At 37.3% G+C, this 20,998-nt stretch overlaps 2 protein-coding genes across 4 annotated transcripts in view; one reads left to right on the forward strand and one right to left on the reverse strand.

Annotated features, from left to right (window-relative positions):
* The window catches only part of LOC127414898 (intraflagellar transport protein 122 homolog), an 82,319-nt gene extending 73,589 nt beyond the window's left edge, over positions 1–8,730 (reverse strand). For both annotated transcript variants that reach the window (XM_051653276.1, XM_051653275.1), the window contains exons 1-7: positions 8,603–8,730; positions 8,087–8,153; positions 7,532–7,616; positions 7,365–7,443; positions 3,130–3,206; positions 2,167–2,233; positions 1,931–2,077 (exon numbers count right to left, since the gene is read on the reverse strand). In XM_051653276.1, the coding sequence (XP_051509236.1) occupies positions 1,931–2,077; positions 2,167–2,233; positions 3,130–3,206; positions 7,365–7,443; positions 7,532–7,616; positions 8,087–8,153; positions 8,603–8,661 (581 nt within the window). In that variant the 5' untranslated portion in view covers positions 8,662–8,730. The remainder of the gene's footprint in view (positions 1–1,930; positions 2,078–2,166; positions 2,234–3,129; positions 3,207–7,364; positions 7,444–7,531; positions 7,617–8,086; positions 8,154–8,602) is intronic.
* Positions 8,731–13,867: 5,137 nt separating this feature from the next.
* The window catches only part of magi1a (membrane associated guanylate kinase, WW and PDZ domain containing 1a), a 184,018-nt gene continuing 176,887 nt past the window's right edge, over positions 13,868–20,998 (forward strand). For both annotated transcript variants that reach the window (XM_051652787.1, XM_051652785.1), the window contains exon 1: positions 13,868–14,326. In XM_051652787.1, the coding sequence (XP_051508747.1) occupies positions 14,053–14,326 (274 nt within the window). In that variant the 5' untranslated portion in view covers positions 13,868–14,052. The remainder of the gene's footprint in view (positions 14,327–20,998) is intronic.

Genomic DNA, 20,998 nt, shown 5'->3' on the forward strand with positions numbered 1-20,998 from the left:
ACTCAATACTTGGTAGGGGCTCCTTTTGCTTTAATTACTGCCTCAATTCAGCGTGGCATGGAGGTGATCAGTTTGTGGCACTGCTGAGGTGGTATGGAAGCCCAGGTTTCTTTGACAGTGGCCTTTAGCTCATCTGCATTTTTTGGTCTCTTGTTTCTCATTTTCCTCTTGACAATACCCCATAGATTCTCTATGGGGTTCAGGTCTGGTCAGTTTGCTGGCCAGTCAAGCACATCAACACCATGGGCATTTAACCAACTTTTGGTGCTTTTGGCAGTGTGGGCAGGTGCCAAATCCTGCTGGAAAATGAAATCAGTATCTTTAAAAAGCTGGTCAGCAGAAGGAAGCCTGACGTGCTCCAAAATTTCTTGGTAAACGGGTGCAGTGACTTTGGTTTTCAAAAAACACAATGGACCAACACCAGCAGATGACATTGCACCCCAAATCATCACAGACTGTGGAAACTTAACACTGGACTTCAAGCAACTTGGGCTATGAGCTTCTCCACCCTTCCTCCAGACTCTAGGACCTTGGTTTCCAAATGAAATACAAAACTTGCTCTCATCTGAAAAGAGGACTTTGGAACACTGGGCAACAGTCCAGTTCTTCTTCTCCTTAGCCCAGGTAAGACGCCTCTGACGTTGTCTGTGTGTGGTGGCTCTTGATGCCTTGACCCCAGCCTCAGTCCATTCCTTTTGAAGTTCACCCAAATTCTTGAATCGATTTTGCTTGACAATCATAAGGCTGCGGTTCTCTCGGTTGGTTGTGCATCTTTTTCTTCCACACTTTTTCCTTCCACTCAACTTTCTGTTAACATGCTTGGATACAGCACTCTGTGAACAGCCAGCTTCTTTGGCAATGAATGTTTGTGGCTTACCCTCCTTGTGAAGGGTGTCAGTGATTGTCTTCTGGACAACTGTCAGATCAGCAGTATTCCCCATGATTGTGTAGCCTAGTGAACCAAACTGAGAGACCATTTTGGAGGCTCAGGAAACCTTTGCAGGTGTTTTGAGTTGATTAGCTGATTGGCATGTCACCATATTCTAATTTGTTGAGATAGTGAATTGGTGGGTTTTTGTTAAATGTGAGCCAAAATCATCACAATTAAAAGAACCAAAGACTTAAACTACTTCAGTCTGTGTGCATTGAATTTATTTAATACACCAGTTTCACAATTTGAGTTGAATTACTGAAATAAATGAACTTTTCCACGACATTCTAATTTATTGAGATGCACCTGTATTTAATCTCAAGCATGCTTTTCACTGACACTTTTGTCCACTAGTACACTAACTTTTGAAAAAATTGATAGAAGTCATTTCCAAACATTAAATATTGAAATGGTTTGTGTTTGTTTAGATGATCATAGTTTTAAATATGTAATAATTCGTGTTTTTATATTGTATTTTTTTTTGTAGTTTAATATTGAAAGTCTGGGTTGGGGACAAGACTAAAACAGTCAAATCTATACATAAAAGACATTTGAAAAGTACCAGAAATAAATTATGGAGGCCTGGTGAAAAGTTTTCAATTCAGTTTTAATATGGCCTTCATATAACAAAAGAAAAAAAGTAAAAATCTCTCTCTCTATATATAAAATCAACCACCAAAATTCACTGATACATAAACAGTGGCCCTGAAAGGTCACATTTAAAAAGGTATAAATGTAATTTTTCATAGTTAATGTGCTGAACTCCACCTGTGGTTAGTCTATTAGGACACCAGTGTGAATTTGAGGGGAACTGACTTCAAACATCCATTAAAAAATCTAAATTAGTCCTGAGAATAGTTCTAGTAGTATTTGTATGCAGATGACACTGCTTTGATAACACCTATTAACTTATTGTAAGGCCTTGTAATATGCACCTGACAAAAAAACTGACATCAAAGATACAGTAATGATGTAATAAAAACTCTGGTCTAATCTTACTTGGACGGGTTCCAGGCAATAGACCAAATGGGTGAGGAAGAGCCGCCCGGCCGCTCAATCTTCACTTTCTCCTCTCCATTCTTATTCCTAATGCTGACCACCCCGTTCATCAAGCCCAGAGCCAAATACTGCCCGTCATTTGTCCAGCTGACATCACAATACAAGAATGAACATCAGAATACAAAGAAAGCAACAGTGTTCCTGATGCTGAATGCTGTGAGATTAACAGAACTCACCCGCAGCATGTGATCTTACTGCTCACTTTATGTTTGGAGACAGACTTCTGCTCTGGAGACCACAGACCTGCATGTGTCATTAGAGAATCTCAGTATACAGTTTGTTGGATTTCAGCCTTGATCTAAGACTTAATATTAAGTATTACAAATTTTCTGTACTTGTTGATTGAAGGTACTTTGAACCATTTCTCTTAACAAAAAAATATCATCGGTATTATTAGTCTGTCTTGCAAAAACTGTTTACTTAAGCATGAGCAAAACAAAGGCCAGTAAGTTTACAATCTGATTTGACCATTCCAGTGCATGATACAATACATGGCCAAAAGTATTTGGACAGCAGAACGCCACACTCATATATGCTTGTTGAACATTTCATTTCAAAACTATTGTCTTTAATAGGGAATTGGTCCTCTCTCACACCTGACTCAGTAAACCCTTTCTTTAAAGACCTCATCGGGGCATTGTCATGCTGGAACAGAAAAAGTGTGCTTTAAATAGCCAAACCCCATAACTCAAAAAGGTGTGCCCACAAATTTTGGCCCATGTAGTGAATTTCTTAAGCCCTATATGTACATGTGCATCTGATTCACATCCTATAAAGCTACACCCTGAAATTCTGTCAGATCTGCAGATTCAAGTTGAAGCAAGTCATCCAGGTCCTGAGGCTGCAACAGCAACAAACTGCATAATAGTTCCATTTATATCACAATATTAAATCGTTTTCTTTTTGGAGAAGCAATGTAATCATTGGCAGGTTCACATTCACACCCTATTTACTGTTTTAATACAGTACTTATTTTTCAACCACCGCCCTCCACCATCCAATCCATTCTCTTTGAATAAAATCAGGTCCCACACCACTTTCACTCTGAAGCACTTCACATTACGGAAGTAAAACAGTCTGTAAAAGGCGTTTCACGTTGACTAAAATACAACCTCATACCAATGTAAACACACACTCACCAATGTCTCCAGAGGAGCATGAAGCCAGCTGGTGTGTGACGGGGTTGTAAGCGACACACTGGATCGAATCATTGTGACTGAAAAACACAATTAATTCACACAATTACATACAATTGCAAATATCATAAAAAGCAAAACTGTAATCTATTCTGATGGATGGCAGGCTGTGATTTTGATCACTGCATGATGGAACATAGCCTATTACTAAATCAAACAATAGCCATAAACCTAGAATATATATATATATATATATATATATATATATATATATATATATATATACAGTATATATATATATACAGTTGTGCTCAAAAGTTTGCATACCCTGGCAGAAATTGTGAAATTTTGGCACTGATTTTGAAAATATGACTGATCATGCAAAAAAACAGTCTTTTATTTAAGGATAGTGATCATATGAAGCCATTTATTATCACATAGTTGTTTGGCTCCTTTTTAAATCATAATGATAACAGAAATCACACAAATGGCCCTGATCAAAAGTTTACATACCCTTGAATGTTTGGCCTCGTTACAGACAAACAAGGTGACACACACAGGTTTAAATGGCAATTAAAGGTTAATTTCCCACACCTGTGGCTTTTTAAATTACAATTAGTGTCTGTATAAATAGTCTATGAGTTTGTTAGCGCTCACGTGGATGCATTGAGCAGGCTAGATACTGAGCCATGGGGAAATTGCCACACTTGCATATTTATTTACATTTAATTTATGTTTAATGCATGTTTAAACTGTGAAATTGTAAACTAATATTGACATCCAATATATCATTTGAATGATCTGGGTCTCAAGATTTGATCAATCTGTCTTTGATCAGGTTTTACATATTCAACACGTTATCATCCATGTCCATTCTCTTGCAAAATCTTGCACTCTGTGTAATGTTTCAGTAGCAAAACACCAAAACATGATATTTGGGAGGGTCTTACGAACAAAATGAGCCCTCCCTCAAAATTGTCTGTGCAGTTGTGATTGGGTAGTCATTCAGAATAGCCAAACAGGATAGTCGACACGAGTGATGTTAAGATTTGCGATGGGTCATGTAGCTAATGAAAAGATGAAAACAACGATATGAGGTTTGTATATATCCCTGACGCCGATTCGTGAAGGTTCGGAATGGAAAACCATGGACTGTGTTTGTTTGTGTTTGCGCTTTTACGCACGGTGTGTGGTTATAGTGTGTTACTGCCGTACTGTCGACAAAGAACTCGGCTTTTGGACCCGCGATCTAATCCACCTTCCTCGGCTTCAGTCACCATCACTGTTCAATTGCACATCCAGGGGGCTCCTGCATGCCACCCTCCCCGGCTTCTCTCACTGTGAGTTAGACCCCGGAGCACACGCGCTCCCAATGCACTGACTTAGTCATTTTTTTCCACTGCTTTTCATTCAGTTTACATTGGGAGCAGGTGTGCTCCAGGCTTCACTGACGGTGATCGAATCCAGTGAGAGTGAGGCAGTGAGTGAGGCAGTGGCTAAAGACCCTGGGTGAACGGCAGAGCTAAAGTCAATTTACATCTGTATGGGGGAAAAATGAACAGAAGCATCTTTACTGTAAGTAAAAGTTTATTTCCATTGCAACATTTCAAATTGCAATGTTCTTTTCACATTGTTTATAAAATGCATAAATATATATGGAATGCATTATGATATTGTAACAGGGTTAAAATGGGCAAAGAGGAGGTGGGAACCGGCTGAACAGTCAAAATAATGTTTAATGAAAACTTAAAAAGACACAAACATAAACACACACGGCAGCTGCGTGTGACTCTCTCTCTCTCTCTCGAACTGCCGCATCTGGCTCGGCCTTATCCCTCTCCTCGGCTCATTAGCCCGATTGGGGGCTGGCCGTGCGCACTCACAGCCCGGCCCCGCCCTCATCCTCGTCACAGATATATTCACAAATAATAATAAAAATGATATCTTCATGTATATTTTGGTTTGTGTGGTATTTTGTACATTGAAATATAAACAAATTGTGTTTTGAACCACTTTCATCATTGGTTTACGAAGTTAGTACAAGTGGTCTATTGGCGCCTCCAAGTGGCCTTTTTTTTTTGGAAGTACACTTACATAAATCATTATGGAACAAAGAGTTTTGGTCATATCGACTTCAAAATTGTGTCAGACCTTCATCAGATATGTGGCTTTGTATCAAATGTGTTTTTGGGGCACTGCGCATAGTCTTGCATATTTAAAAAAAAAATTTAAAAAAAGCATTTTATAAATAATATTTGCGGTCACTATTCAAAAATATTCACACATTTTTTTATACTACAATGTTACATTTTTACTCTTGAATAACAAATGTCTAAGTGTCTACTTTCAAACGAGGCAAGTTTGTGTTTGTAGAACAAAGGGTTCAAGAACTGGAAGAGTTTTACTTTGGGTATGTCGTTTTCAAGCTCATGCACCTTTTAAGTCGGGGCACAAGCTGAATAATCGGTTAAGAGCTAATGATTAATCATTGCAATAATCACCGAATAGTCTAACAATTGTTCTATTAATCGTTAGATTAATCGATTATCAAAATAATTGTTAGTTGCAGCTCTAATAGGTGGCATGTGTCAAACTGACGTCCACTTGAATGGCCGGACCCATGATTTCCCAGCAGGACATTGCCCAGGGCATCACACTCCCTCCACCGGCTTGTCGTCTTCCCACAGTGCATCCTGGTGCTATCACTTCCCCAGGTAAACAATGCACACGTCCACGCGATGTAAAAGAAAACGGGAATCATCGTACCAAGCGACCTTCTTCCACTACTCCAAGGTCTAGTTCTGATGCTCGCGTGCCCATTGTGTGCACTTTCGATGGTTGACAGGGGTCATCATGGGCACTCTGACCGGTCTGCGTCTACGCAGCCCCATACGCAGCAGGGTGCGATTCACTGTATGTTGTGACACATTCCTCCTGTAACCATCATAACATTTTCTGTGACTTGTGCCACAGAAGACCTTCAATCAGTTCAGACCAGACGGGATAGCCTTCGTTGCCCTCGCGCATCGATGATATATATACATATGCATATGTGTGTGTGGGTGTATGTATATATAATCTGTGAACTCTTCTGATGGTATATTTCATTGTATATATGAGTTATCTTTGATGATCTAAGGATCTGGAACCTTTTGATATTGACATGGTTTTTTTTTTCTTCAAGGTGCTCTGGCTATAACACAGTTATAAAATGATGACTGTACCCATGAGACTTCTTTACTAAGTTGGGACTGTGCTTCTAGTGAAAGGTTTGTTTACTACTCCACAACAGATATTGTTTTATTTTCATTGGGCTTCTAATTATGTAGGTAATCTTTAGAATTACGATGTCAAACCAGGCCAGTTTGTTTCCTAATATCAATCATAACAGAACATGTATTACGCATGAGGAAACCTTTATCCATAATGTGTTTGTGATTCTTGAAGGTCCAGATTTTAAAGTCCTTTATTGTACTTGCCCTTATGTTTAGCATACTTCTTCCATTTTTAAAAGTGGCATTTGTAATAGTATATAATAAATAACCACAGGTAAGACCATGGATGGCTCCTCGTCATTGTGGTTTGGTCAATGTAGCTAGTCTTTATAAAAAATAAAAATAAAAAAATTAAAAAGAAAGAAAGAAAATGAATTATAATATTGTATTACAGTATTTTTAAGTGAACAAAAACGGTTTTAAGTCATCTTTACACTGTAACGGTGGCACAGAAGTTGCATCTGAAGTGGGATATAGGTATTTTTACACAGAAAATGCATAAAAATTCAGCTGTGTGAAAACACCTTTAAAGTAGTGAATATCTAATGAGAACCATCGAGAATAATACAAATTACATATAAAAAACTAAAATGCAAAACATACGGATGTATTGTGGTAATGAGAATTTTGGGAGGATATCTGCTTAATTGTCATGAAAACATGTGACAAGTTACTAAGTCTTAATAAAATAGGCTTCACTTTTGTTATTCTACATATGATTTCATATTTGTTTCTATTGATTTTATGGTGGACATGTTTTCATGAGATTCACCCAAGTGGTGCATTATGGAAAAAAATTATAAACACTAGCTTCAAAAAAAAAAAAATGTATTCAGTCACTTGAAGCAAATTTAAACTCTAACAACAAACAAAACAGTGCAATAATATAAATAATACAGTTCAAAATCCTGCATAAAAATAAATACAAATTGCAGTAAAATCAGTAGTCCTTATAAAACTCACGTGTATTTCAGGATCCCCTCAAGTTTTGATGTCCAGATGATAATGCTTTTATCTGCTGACCCGGATGCAAAGCGCTTCCCTACAAAACATGACAAGACTCTCAAAACAGTGAGGACAGGTTACATGATGAATCATAGGAATCATGCAGACACACATTGGATCATTACCATCTTTAGCATAAGCCACACAGTACACAGTGTCTTTATGTCCCTTCAGTGGCTGTATGAGGGTGCCATCAGCCGTGTCATACACCTGAAACACATTACAATAACTCGAACACAACATCACATTCTCTACAAGCAAATTCAGTTAACAATCCTATAGAAGTTCAGAGTGTTTTCCTGAAAAGTAATGAAAATGTAGTCTTATTGTATGCCTTAGGAAACGCTTTACTGTTAAATACTCTCCATGTTAGGAACATTCACTTGTATCAGAATTCTAGATTGAAATATGGACAACCATTTGTACTCAACTGTGTGTGAAAAAGTTACATAATGGCTGAGTCTCTACACCCAAAGAGATGCCTATCTAGACAGCATTTTAGATAGCAAAGATGCATTCCAAGTCAGCACCCTTTTTTTGGTATCTTAGGTCTGCTTAGGAACATGCATATAACACCCAAGATATGTGGTTGACTTGGAACATGCAATCTCGAAATATTGCACACTCGATAGCTCACTAGGTTTAGAGACACAGTAAAATGATAAAAGATGCTAAAATACCAGAAGTCTGTTTCCAGCTGCCACTATGAGCTGAGTGCCGTCCGGTTTGAAGGCGAGATCATAAATACTGAAAGACACAAACACAGTACATGTTTAACATGATTAACCAATTTATTAATGAAATAACATGATCATAAATGTGCAGTGACAGGCCCATTCGACAGGTTCACATGGTTCCAATAGCTTGTAAGCCATTTGATGTTATTTTAATGGTAGGCAAAACAATACATGTTCATATTGTTATGGCAAAATGAATGTTAAATGTTCAGTTAGCATCTAATGCATTCCTGTTACAGTAGGAGACCTATAGAGGAATGACGAGCACCTTGTTTCTATACCTAGTGAAAAGTGTGCAAAGAATAAATGTAAAGAAACAACACGAATCCAGCTTGCATAAATCACACGTGACTATCAGGCTAACGCATTTGAAGCGCTTATTGTTTACATAGCAACGGTTGCTAGCCACGTCCGTACTGCTCTACAGCTAATGTTTAGCGCAAAAATAAAACAGCTTACCATTGTTCAACCTTATTGCGGTCGTGCACTTTATCTATCCATGTAGGAACAACTCTCATTGTTAATAAATAACTGTATGAATTCAACTGGTCAACACAGAGAGTGACGCACACTGAAACAAACACAACACAGCCACTGCAGGAAGTGTTTTCAAAATAAAAGCCCCATTCGGACTAGACTCAGATTTATGATTTATTTAGGTCAGGTTTACTTATGCATATGTCCTTATATTACCACACGTATGTATATTCAGTTAAAAACAAATATAGCATAAAAGCGCTGGAGCAAGTCACCAAAAATCATTGAACTGAATTAGGGAACTGACTTCAGTGTCCAAATACTTTTTCAGGCCACTGTATATTTATATCTATTTTCCCCCCTATCAACTTTCTGTTCTGCAGCTTACAGAAAATATAATAAACATTTATAGACTCTATAATTATTCAACTTGAAATAGGCAGTTCATGTTTGAAAGATGAAGCCTATATGCATTTTCATGTCTCAGTCATGTCTTAATAGATACAATATTAAGATATATCAAAGTATAAAAATATTAAATAACATATTGAGTATACTTTGTATACAAAATAATAATAATAATAATAAAAATACTTTTTCGTACAGGAATTTCAGAATTTAATTTTTATATATAAATGCCCTCCCTTCAAGAACTGTACACTTCCAGAGTGAGGAAAAGGGCTGGAAAAATCACTCTGGACCCCACTTACCCTGCCCACTACCTCTCTGAACTGTTGCCTTCTGGCTGGTACTTCAGAGCTCTGAGCACCAGAACCGTCAGGCACAGGAACAGTTTTTTCCCCTCAGGCTATCCATCTCATGAACGGTTAAAACTGCCCCATTGAGAAATAATTAATGTGCAATACACAGCTTAGTCTATTTATATTTATCCAACATATCCTACCTCATTCCCTTACACTGTATATAACAGATTTGTATTTGTATATGTATATATATTGTCTTATTGAGTATTTTTATATATACTTATATTTTCTATCCGCTCTTTATTTTTATTCTATTTGTTTATTATTATCTCTGTCTTGTTGCTGTATTGTTTGTGCACTGGAAGCTTCTGTCACCAAAACAAATTCCTTGTATGTGTAAGCATACATGGCAATAAAGCTGATTCTGATTCTGATAAAAAAAATAAATAAAAAAAAATCATATTAGTTATTCGTTTTCTTTTATCATAATATTAAAATTAAGTGAAAATCAGGGGTGAATTTTAAAGAATTTCACTAGTGTGAGCTGATGTTGCCACATATTGCCAGGTCTAAAATTAAGAATTGGCCATTTATTAAGAAATATAAGAAATAAAACATTCCAACCTGTTTGAGAAAATTAAAGCATCAAAATCTCACAGGTGATTAGCCCTCCATTGCACATGCATTATGAAATCATTGTTTAAAAAAACACTAATTCTCACATAAAATTATTATTAGAAAAATAATAATTTTAGCTATATTCTTTGGAGACAGCATTGTGCAAATGGAAAGAAATGAATTAAAGTGAATCAAAGTGACATTTCGTGGATGTCAGTATTCTAAAAAAAATAAAAAAAAAATCATTTAACAATCTTTCAAACAATTTTATTATACTAAATATAATGTAATAGACTTCACACTATTTGCTATATGACAATAAAGTCATAGAATTGTGTCCTTGCTAAAAAAAATAATAATTGTAAATTTAACTTAAATGTTAAGTAAATACTTAAAAGGTAGATCGTTTAGCTAAAAATGGATAATACAAAAAAATTAAACATATGACAACTGCAATATTCTCTATAGTGTGTGACATCACTATGTGGGCAATATCCATTCCACTGTCGCACTGTTGCTTCTAAACAACAAACACACTTTCAAACAATTCAACCTCAATTTGACCCTCATGTAAGCTCTCAAATCCCTCACCGAGCAATGGCTAACTTTATATTTTCATTTCTACCCTGAGAATGTATAACATTGTGTAAATAATCGTGTTATAATTAAAGTTGAAGTGCCTGAGCTTGACCTGAGCCAGGTCCGGTAAACCCTTTTATAAAAATACTCTATACAAAACAAACATGTTCATTTTTTAAAAGTTATGAAAGTACTGCATAACAGGAATGACCCAAATATTAGCCTAAAATCACCTAGTGTTGCCCACATCTCTGAAGGCAGACAGTACTGCATTGTCATATGTGCTGTTGTTGAGGGATGCTGTGTTTCCTGTTCACTAGACTGAAACATCCTGCTGTTCATAGTCAGATGCCTGTTCTCTCCAGCTGTGTGTAAGCATGTGTGCGTGTTTGTGTGTGATAATGGAGGTTATGCAATTACACAAAAGATTCACAGAGAACAATATCTGTCACATGACAACTCAACTCACATTATATCACGAATGAGGGACCCGAGCCATATCTAGAGATTAGAATATTATTGAGACTTAGGGGTGGACTGTTTTGAGCAACCATCCAGAAGACCTTAGAAACCACATAGCAACACCTTCACAAACTCTCACAATACCCTAGTATCATGGTGGCAAGTTTTGCATTGGCAAACACCACTCACAATTTCTTATAAAAATTTAAAAATCTAGTATTATACTGTAGGCTGTATCACATCGTTTATATATTGAAATTTACATCTTGCCCTTTGCCCACTTGGAAAGAGCAGGACAGTCAGGGTGTGGTTGTTTAGTGATGATAACAGGTTAACCTGTAAATGTACGTGGTGAAAGTCCATTTAGCACTAGTATTTTCTGTTATGGGTTGGAAGCACATGCTGCTCATGAGATTCTGGCCCATCTGCTGAGCATTTAATTATTTAGAAGAAATGCTTTTTTTTTTTTTTTTTTTTTTTTTTTTGCATTTAATCTCCCCTGGTATTACATACGGCATTCTGGAAAAGACCAAAGATCAGCTTTATAATTCCAAACACTGGAACGTACCAATATCTCATCCATATGTCTACACTCTTACGGAAATATACAAGTTTATTGAGCACTGTATACCCAAAGTAAAACCCCTTTCAATTAATGCTTTAAACTTTACAAAATACATCAACTGTACATAAGTATACAGTAAGATTACATCCTGTGTTACATAAACTGTGTAAATGTCTGTTCAGAGGCACATTTTATGACATATGCCACTGTACATTACAAAACATCTTATGATAATCTATTATCTTATCTAATCTATTATTCATGCTGAACTCAAGCAAACTCTGCTATCTGCTAACAACAGCTAGCATGGTCCCATTATTTTCTGTGAAATCTGTATAGCAAATACATATTTCAACCTTGCTGCAATCTAAATTTAAAGAAATATTTTGGGTTCAATACAAGTGAAGCTCAATCCACAGCATCTGTGGCATAATGTTGATACCACAAAAAATAAAATAAAAAAATAATTGGGTTACAGAGAGGCACTTACAAGTGGGAACGAACACACACACACACACACACACACACACACACACACACACACACACACACACACACACACACACACACACACACACACACACGAGTGTGGGTCAGCTCAAACCAGTCTGGCCATTTTCTGTTGACCTTTCTTAAATCAACAAGGCATTTCCATCCACAGAACTGCCCCTCACTGGATGTTTTTTGTTTTTGGCACCATTCAGAGTAAATTCTAGAGACTGATGTGCGTGAAAATCCCAGGAGATCAGCAGTTACAGAAATACTCAAACCAGCCCATCTGGCACCAACAATCATGCCACGGTCCAAATCACCGAGATCACATTTTTTCCACATTCTGATGGTTGATGTGAACATTAACTGAAGCTCATGACCCATATCTGCATGACTTTGGCTGTGTCTCGTTTGGAAGGATGTGTCCTCTGGAGGTCGCATTTGTCGGCCACATACGTCATCAAGGCTGTCTCGTTTCAGAAAAGCATGTAGGACACTTTGAATGCAGCCTTCGAATGCGCCGTTCTTTCACAGGAATTCAGAGGATGCATGAGATGTATCCTTCATGGGCACACACAACCCACAATTCTTTGCTTCAACGGACATGTCTAAAACAATTTACACCAATTTGCCCATAAATATGATGTTCAAACGCAAGTAATGTTAATTCCCAAGTTGAAGTACTTCAGTAGATGAGTGCAGAGTATATGAATAATTATATATATATATATATATATATATATATATATAATTAAAATAAAGTATTAGTAAAATCTATTTTCTTTTCTCTTTACATCTTTATAACTCTCCTAAAATGTACCTCATACATTTCCTTCCAGAGGGACTTTGTCCCCTTCTCACTCAAAACGCTCGCCATGTTACGTTCCGTTTGTCCTACGAAGGCCGTCTCGTTTAAACGATGACACTCGGTATACTGCAGCCTTCAAAGGACGCATCCTACCTAGCACGCAGACACAGAGCCTTTATGCACTGCACTGCTGCCACACGATTGGCTGATTAGATAATCACATGAATAAGTAGGTGTACAGGTGTTCCTAATAAAGTGCTACGTGAGCGCATAAGCCATATTCTGTATGGACTACAATTTTTTAAATAAAAATTAAGAAAAAAATGACCAGTGCAGGTGCATAAATTTTAAAGGTGCTTTGTTAAATCTTTTCAATATTGTGTAAGAAAGTAAATAGGTTCATTTTGACTTTGATTATTGTGTGTTTGGCCCAACAGTTGATTGTAATAAGTAAATGTCATAAAACAAAAATTTGCTGTGATTATTTCTAACTTGCCTTGAGTAGCTGCAGTCATATGGATGCACAATATTATTGTTATTATTATTATTATTATTATTATTAATATAATTATAACAATAAATAATGTATACTTATATTATTATACACAATAACCTTATTTTATTATATTATGATAGTAAACATTTTAGTTCGGTCTGAGTGAATATATTTGACCAATTTTTTAGTGTAAATATAAAATTTTCCTAATGAAAGACAGCATCCACATAAATCTACATGTTAATATTTGGACGCTTTCTTTGACTTTTCTGTGACGTCAAACCAAACTTTGTGACTGTGTTGGTCAGACGGTATTCTCAGATTAAAAAAAAAAAAAAAAAATGACTAAAGCATGTGATATATGAATGAGTTTGCAGTGTATTCAGGTTTAATATGTATATAATGAAAGTGTACTGGAGGTTGAGAGACTGTAATAGGCGTGACTCATGACAGGAAAGCGGAACGCGAGCGTTCTGTGAGCCGTCAGAAAGCGTCCTGAACCTTCACGAGCCTCAGAGCAAGAGGAATAGTCTTAACGGATTCCCAAGATTCATCACTATCCGTGTTTACTCTTCACATGAATAAACTGCGATTATTACGACTCTCCAGAGAGAAGCGATCGCGTTTTGAACTCTTTCAGACGGATTTTAACAATTCATCCAAAGGAAAAGTGTGAATTAAAGTAGTACTCATGTGTCTGTGGAGTTTATGTGTGTTTTAATGGATGTGTGTAAGGCGCACTGGAGCGCTCGCGTGCGGGAGTGTGCGGTGTGGAGGGACGCGGCGGGCCGGCTGCCGGTGCAGGTGAGCGGCGGCGCGGAGACCGGACACTTCATCTGCATCGGGCCGGTTCAGGAGGGTGTTCAGAGGGACATACTGCTGGAGGTTGAGGACCTGGCTGTCTCGGGATTACCCCTGTATGATGTGCGGAATATCCTGGAGAACTGCGAAGATCCAGTCCGAATTAAAACGGTCAAATCTGGTGAGTTCAGTTGTCATATATTAGTGCCATACGGTGACCCCGAAAAATATTTCACTTTAATCACACCTAAATATGACAGTGTGTCCTCGTTTCTATGAAAGATAGCATAAGTACAGTTTTCAAGCAAAAAATATCGAAGAAAAAGAAGTTTGTTAGGTTTGAAATTGATTAAACAACTGGTGTAGTGTTCAAAATGAGGACAAAGAATATTGTGATTGTTAAAGGTTAGTGGAACACGTCTGAACTTAAGGAAAACTGACTTCATACAACCACTAAAAATCACTGCCACACCAGTTGCTTGAATGTTATTATAAAATTGTCTCAGAAAATTAAGTTAGTTCTGAGAATATCTCTACACTGTAAAAAACAAAAAACAAACAAAAAACACTGACAGCTGTGGTTGCCTGTAATTCACCAGTAACCATGTTTCAGGTGTTACTGCATGTCATTTGGTGCCTGTATATTTTACAGATCACTACTGTATATCATTAAATTATATTGTTAATATTCCAACCTACAAAAATCGGTTTTGCACTTTTGAATGTTCTGTTAGGTACCAGAGTAACACAGGTGGTAAAGCAAAAGACCAAATGATGACTTCAATTGTATCTAGAGTGGCCAATACACATTTATAGACAGTGCACAATGTAACTCACACAAACACAAAACACCAATAGGGTAACACACGTGACACTAAAATAATGCAATAAACATTAACTAAACTACATCAAATGGAACCTAATACAGCCCAAAGTATATAACTGATATCAAAAATGTAATGTCATCAAATGTGATGGTTCACTCCATATTGTTTTTCACTGTGATTTTAACACTAGTTTACTGTAAAACTACATAAAATAAATGTTCACTGTTAACTATAAGGTAAATTCAACTTTTTTACTTCTAAAAATCACTTTTTTGTTACAATATTTTACAGTAAAATTATGTATTGTCTTGTTAAATACAAATGTTCATTTTTACTGTAGCATTTTTACATTATTTTCTGTTAAAATTAAGCTTTTTTTTTTTTTTTTTTTTTTACTGTGTAGATAATTTTCCCTCCTAGATGACACTTGATTCGATATTTTGCTTTCGAATGCAATGACATTCAAACCTTTTAAAGTGTGACATCACTTAAGTGTCAAAATACTTTAAGAGGCCACCATATCTCTTCAAAGAAATCACTCTCAGGTCAGTAGGGTGTGTGTTTTATTAGTAGTGTTTCAAGCAAACATGTGACACCATATCAGTTCACTGAAAAACTTACTCTTAGTTCCTGTTGAATTTAAAAAACTGTCTCCTGTTCATTCAGTAATGCTATCATAAGAAAAAAATTTCAAAGCGCTTAAAGGGATAGTTTGCCTAAAATTGAAAATTCTCTCATCATTTACTCACTCTCATGCCATCCCATATGTGTATGACTTTCTTTCTTCTGCTGAACACAGATGAAGATTTTTAGAAGATTATCTCAGCTCTGTAGGTCCATATCTAAAAATCTTTGTTTGTGTTCAGCGACACAAGTCCAGAAAAATTACAGTCATGACCGATTCGCACGAGATTAAAATTACTGAGAAGCTCTGGTAATTATTACATTACCCCATGTCCCCATATAAAACTAATCCCATCCGAATAGGTCTCAAGATTACATTTTTACTTAATTTACGGCTAGGGTTGGGTTTGGGGGTAGAGTTGATAAAATAATGTGTAGGGGCGGTCACACTATATTTCGCACTCCATTCACTCCCATTCAAACACATCCGAATGTGGGAGATTAAAAAACGCAAGGTCATGTGAAGAAATTTCACTGACCTAAAAGAATACATATTTCAAAGCTGCGTGTTTTATTGTTGCAGAACAATTCGTAGACAATATGTTTTAACTTTTTAAGTATAATGTTATTTGTTATTTGTGATGTATTATTTACTTATACCAGAAGCCCTCTTACGTGACATCATATCCTGGTCCACTGTGTTGTTCGAAACAAATGTGTGTGCTCAAAGCTTAGTGTGACCATCCATTACTGCCAAAACAACTCGCTTTTGGCACCACTCTGTGGAAGCTGGAGTTCAAATGTGCTAATACATTTCCCTAACGGCAATTCCTGCTTCAGCCACTGGGGGCAGTGCTTAGAAGTTCGGTAAGCAAAGACCGATTTCAGCTCAGGAAAAGTCAACCTACTTATTAATCATATTTACTGGGATAGTACACCCCAAAATTGTTATTCATCATCTACTCAACCTCATATTGTTCCTGTATGACTTTCCTTTGTGTAATAAAAGGTTTCTCGTGATCTTCACAGTGTTTCTATCAATAAAATTGGGTGTAGTTTCACAAAAAAAAAGAAAAATTCATATGTTCAAATGAATCAAGCAAAATGTCAGCTGTTTATATCACATATGAGTGGACCCATTCTGTCATACATTAGTCATGCTGGTGTCACAGTTCTATATTCTCACACACACTCATAAACACACACACCTGTATGCTCAAACAACTTTCTGTGGCCTTGACTGAGCAGAAATGTGAGGATGTGTTTTTCTGCTGGAGAATCATTGACAGGGTTATGTAAGGGTCAGTATTACTGCATTAGACTCAATGTACACACCTCAGCCCAGCACACACACACACACACACACACACACACACACACACAGGAGGTTGATCTCCTCTGAGGTTAAGGATAATTTCAAACTAAAGTTGACTTTGCAATAGCAACTATAGTCAGAAACAAAGTCTTTTATTTGAGTTAAACAAAACCAGTGTGCTGATTTACATAAGCTCAGTTTCTTATAGAAGTTTCTACGCTTGCAGTCAAGTTGCTTGAGAGAATGTACAGAGTTGCAGAGCTGCAGTCTAGACAAAGAATAAATACAAGATAATCGAATAAATTAGAATCAGTATGAGCTTTATTGCCAAGTGTTCTCACGTACACAAGCAACTTTTTTTGGTGATAGGAGAAACAAGTGAGACACAGAATTTAAAACAAGTTAAGAGTATAAATAGACATACAAATAATAGGACATATAACAGAATAGTGTATGTACACATGCAAGTGATAATGTATGTGCAAGGTTGGGGTATGTACAGTTATTTAATTAAATATGAGTGAATTTACATATGTACATGAGATATGTATTTACATTATTACACTATGGGGAAGTCCTGAGGCAGTTTAATTGTTCATGAGGAAATTGGCCTGAATGTAAAAACTGTTCTTGTGCCTGGTTGTCCTGGCGCTGAGTGCTCTGTAGGGCTGGCCAGATGGCACCAGTTCAAAAAGGGAGTGGGCAGGGTGTGTGGGGTCCAGAGTGATTCTACCTGCACATTTCCTCACTCTTGAAGGTGCGCAGGGGGCAGCAATACTCCTCTCAGCAGTACTGACTGTCTGTTGTAAATTCTGAACCCATTCAGACAGTTATAGATGTACACAGGACAGACTCAGTGACAGCTGAGTAGAACTGAGTCAGCAGCTCCAGTGGCAGGTTGAACTTCCTCAGCTGGCGAAGGAAGTAAAACCTCTTTCTGAGCCTTCTTCTTGAGTCTTATACTTGGTAATGCTTTTCAGGCCTTTCCACACAGATGTAGGATCGTCGGCTGAAAACTGGTTGTACAATATTTTATCCCCACTTCTGTAAGCATCCTCTTTGGCATGACGAAACTGTCTGAGTTTTCCTGTAAACCATGGTTTATCATTACTGAATGATAAAAATGTCGGGATGCACATATTCTCACAGAAACTGATATATAATGTCACAGTGTCTGTGAGCTCGTCCAGGTCTGTGGCTGCAGCTTCAAAAACAGAACGCTTCCCTCGCATGCGTCTCTTGGAGCACTCGTAGAACTCCACTGCGCCTCCAACTAAGGTGTCTAATAAAGCGTCTGAATAATCAGACACCGGCAAAAAATTATTAGGTATGCTCTGCTGAATATTAAGCAGTTCATCCCTGTTGAAACTGATCGGGAAAGAGTGACAAAACAAACAAAAGTAACAAAAATGCTAGAGAGCTCCACACCGAAGCAGCCATCCACAGCGCCATCTTTGATGTAGTTTTAATGTTTATCCTGTTACATACACCCTCCTTAAATCCTGCTAAATTGGGGGACATACCATAACAAGAAAACAAACAGTAAAGAAAGAAGAAATAGAAAATAATTGGGTATGGATCTCCCAATTTAAGATCTCAAGGAATAAACAAGAAAAAAAAAATTCACATGGAGTATGGATAGCTGTCAATCAATGAATTCTCCCATCAGGAGTAGTAAAAAATAAGGGAGGCGCCTATCCCCAATCTTACAGTAGACTAATGAGATGCCTGCTACACCTCATAAATTGTATTATGTACTAACTCCGTATTTGATTTCTCATCTCTGTATCAATGTGTTTCTTTTCTGTGTGTTCTTGACTGTAACAAATCTAATTCTGACTATTTAACTCTTTTAACTAAATAAAAGAACACAATGTAGAGTCTGAATTATCTATGTGTTGTTCATTCATTTAATAAATGTGTATTTTTTGAGGCTTGATGATTCTGCCATGTCTAATTTGAGTAACTCCAGAGTCAACACATTATGGTTGTGTGCACACTACAGGCTCATTTGTGACAACATCTCCCTGAGTTAGTCTGTCTTCTTGGAACTCAGCATCCTGTAGGTCAACATCACTTGTCAGATGGACATCACATTCTTTGTTTATGTTTTCAGCAACAACAATTGCAGAGTCCACTGTCTTGGACACACAATCTGACACAATCAGACACATCAATCTGATAACTCTACAAAGTTGTCAGGATTAGTCAATATCGAGTTTGCTGTTCTGTCATCACAGTCAAATTCATTTTCTCGAACATCACCTTCATCAATCATTTCATCATCTGTCTGATCTTGTACCTGAAATTCATCAACTGGCAGGAAGTTCACAGGTAACAACAGATTTCTATGAGCAACCCTCACTTTGTCTGAATTGATTTCTCTGATCTTGTAAACAATGATCTCAGAATTCACAGCTATGGCTTCATAAGGAGATCACTTCCATTTGTCAGCGATTTTTCTTTTATCTCTTTCACCTCTGTTTGCAACCAGCACTCTGTCATCAATGATCAGTGGAGAGCCCTTCACCTTCCTGTTGTATAGTCTGCCGTGTCAGTTCTATTCCTTCAGATTGTGTGTCTGTGCAATATGTGCTGCTTCACACAGGTCATTCCTCAACTTTTACACAAACGACTCACAATATTATCATTCAGGAGAACATTTTAAAACAGGATGTCGATTGGAAGATGAGGTACTGAACCAAACATAAAGTAGAATGGTGCAAAACCCATTGTCTCATGTTCTGTGCAGTTGTAGCAGAAGGTAAGTAACTGTAGCATCTGATGCAATTTTTACTTTTGGAGGCAAAGTCCTGATCATGCTACCCAGTCTCCAATTGAACCTCTCAGCGATGCCATTGCCCATGGGATGATAGGGTGTTGTGTGCGACTTGTCGACACATGCCATGGTTAATAGTTCCTTGATTAGCTTACTCTTGAAATTAGCCCTCTGGTCAGAATGAATTATTTTTGGGAATTCATAGACTAGAAAGAAGTCATTCCAGAGTCTTTTCGCCACTTATTTGGTCAACTGATTGTTTGGCCAGCTATTTTCAAAAAATGATCAGTCATGACCAGCATGTCCATAGACTTTCCATCTCTCACCTCTGCTGACCAGAATTTGATGCAGACTAATTCCAATGGCTCTGATGTTTGGAAACTCTCCAATGGAGCACAGGCATTGGTTTCTGGAGTTTTCCCAACCATTCTTCACATAATCATCAATATTTATTTTAATTTCTATCCAGAAGAATAGTTTCCTTGCTAGTGACAGTGTTCTGCTCCATCCTTGATGACCTGCTACATCATGTATACTGTGGAGAACTTGTGCTTTTAAGGAGGTACTGTATGTACAACAAGCAGGAACAGTTACTTGTACAGCTTTGGATCTCTTTTCACTTTATACAGCACACCATCACAGATAACCAGTTTGTCACTGTATATCAGTAGTTTACGCACACTGAAGGATTCACTTGCTTGTTCTTTTTTGATGGTTTTTGATGTCTATCAAGGTGGTAAAGAACTCGACAAAGAGTGCTATCCTGCCTTTGCAGTTCATGGCTACTATGTTGCAAAAGAGGGTCAAACTGTTGGAGTTGTTGAATGGCTGGTTCTGTTCTTATGATCTCACTCAAACCCCCAGTAGGATGTACCACTAACACTGCAGAGATTTCCTGGCTCTTAATTGAACCTGAAGGCAGGACTCCATCACTGGTTGGATCACAAGAACAGTGTTGGGTAACATTACTTTTAAAAGTAACTCGTTAGAATATTGTTACTCCTTAAAAAAGTAACTGTAATGAACTTCACACAGAGAGGGAAGGAGGACACAGGAAACTTGGAACTTGAACTCAAAGGTAGGACTTTTACTTCAGAGCACACCAGCACTTACAGCTTCACAATAATCAATAGCTTTTCAGCTTCACAATAAACAGATAATCTTTCAGCTTCACAGACGTCACTTAGTTCACAATGTCTGGACCCAGACTCTCTCTCCCTCACTGGTGCTGGCATGGTCTCTTTTATCCCACTCTCCAAAAGCTCACTGCAATTAGAAACAGGTGTTAACCATCATCTAGATCAGGTG

Source organism: Myxocyprinus asiaticus, chromosome 24 (assembly GCF_019703515.2).
Source record: "Myxocyprinus asiaticus isolate MX2 ecotype Aquarium Trade chromosome 24, UBuf_Myxa_2, whole genome shotgun sequence".
Lineage (NCBI taxonomy): Eukaryota > Metazoa > Chordata > Actinopteri > Cypriniformes > Catostomidae > Myxocyprinus > Myxocyprinus asiaticus.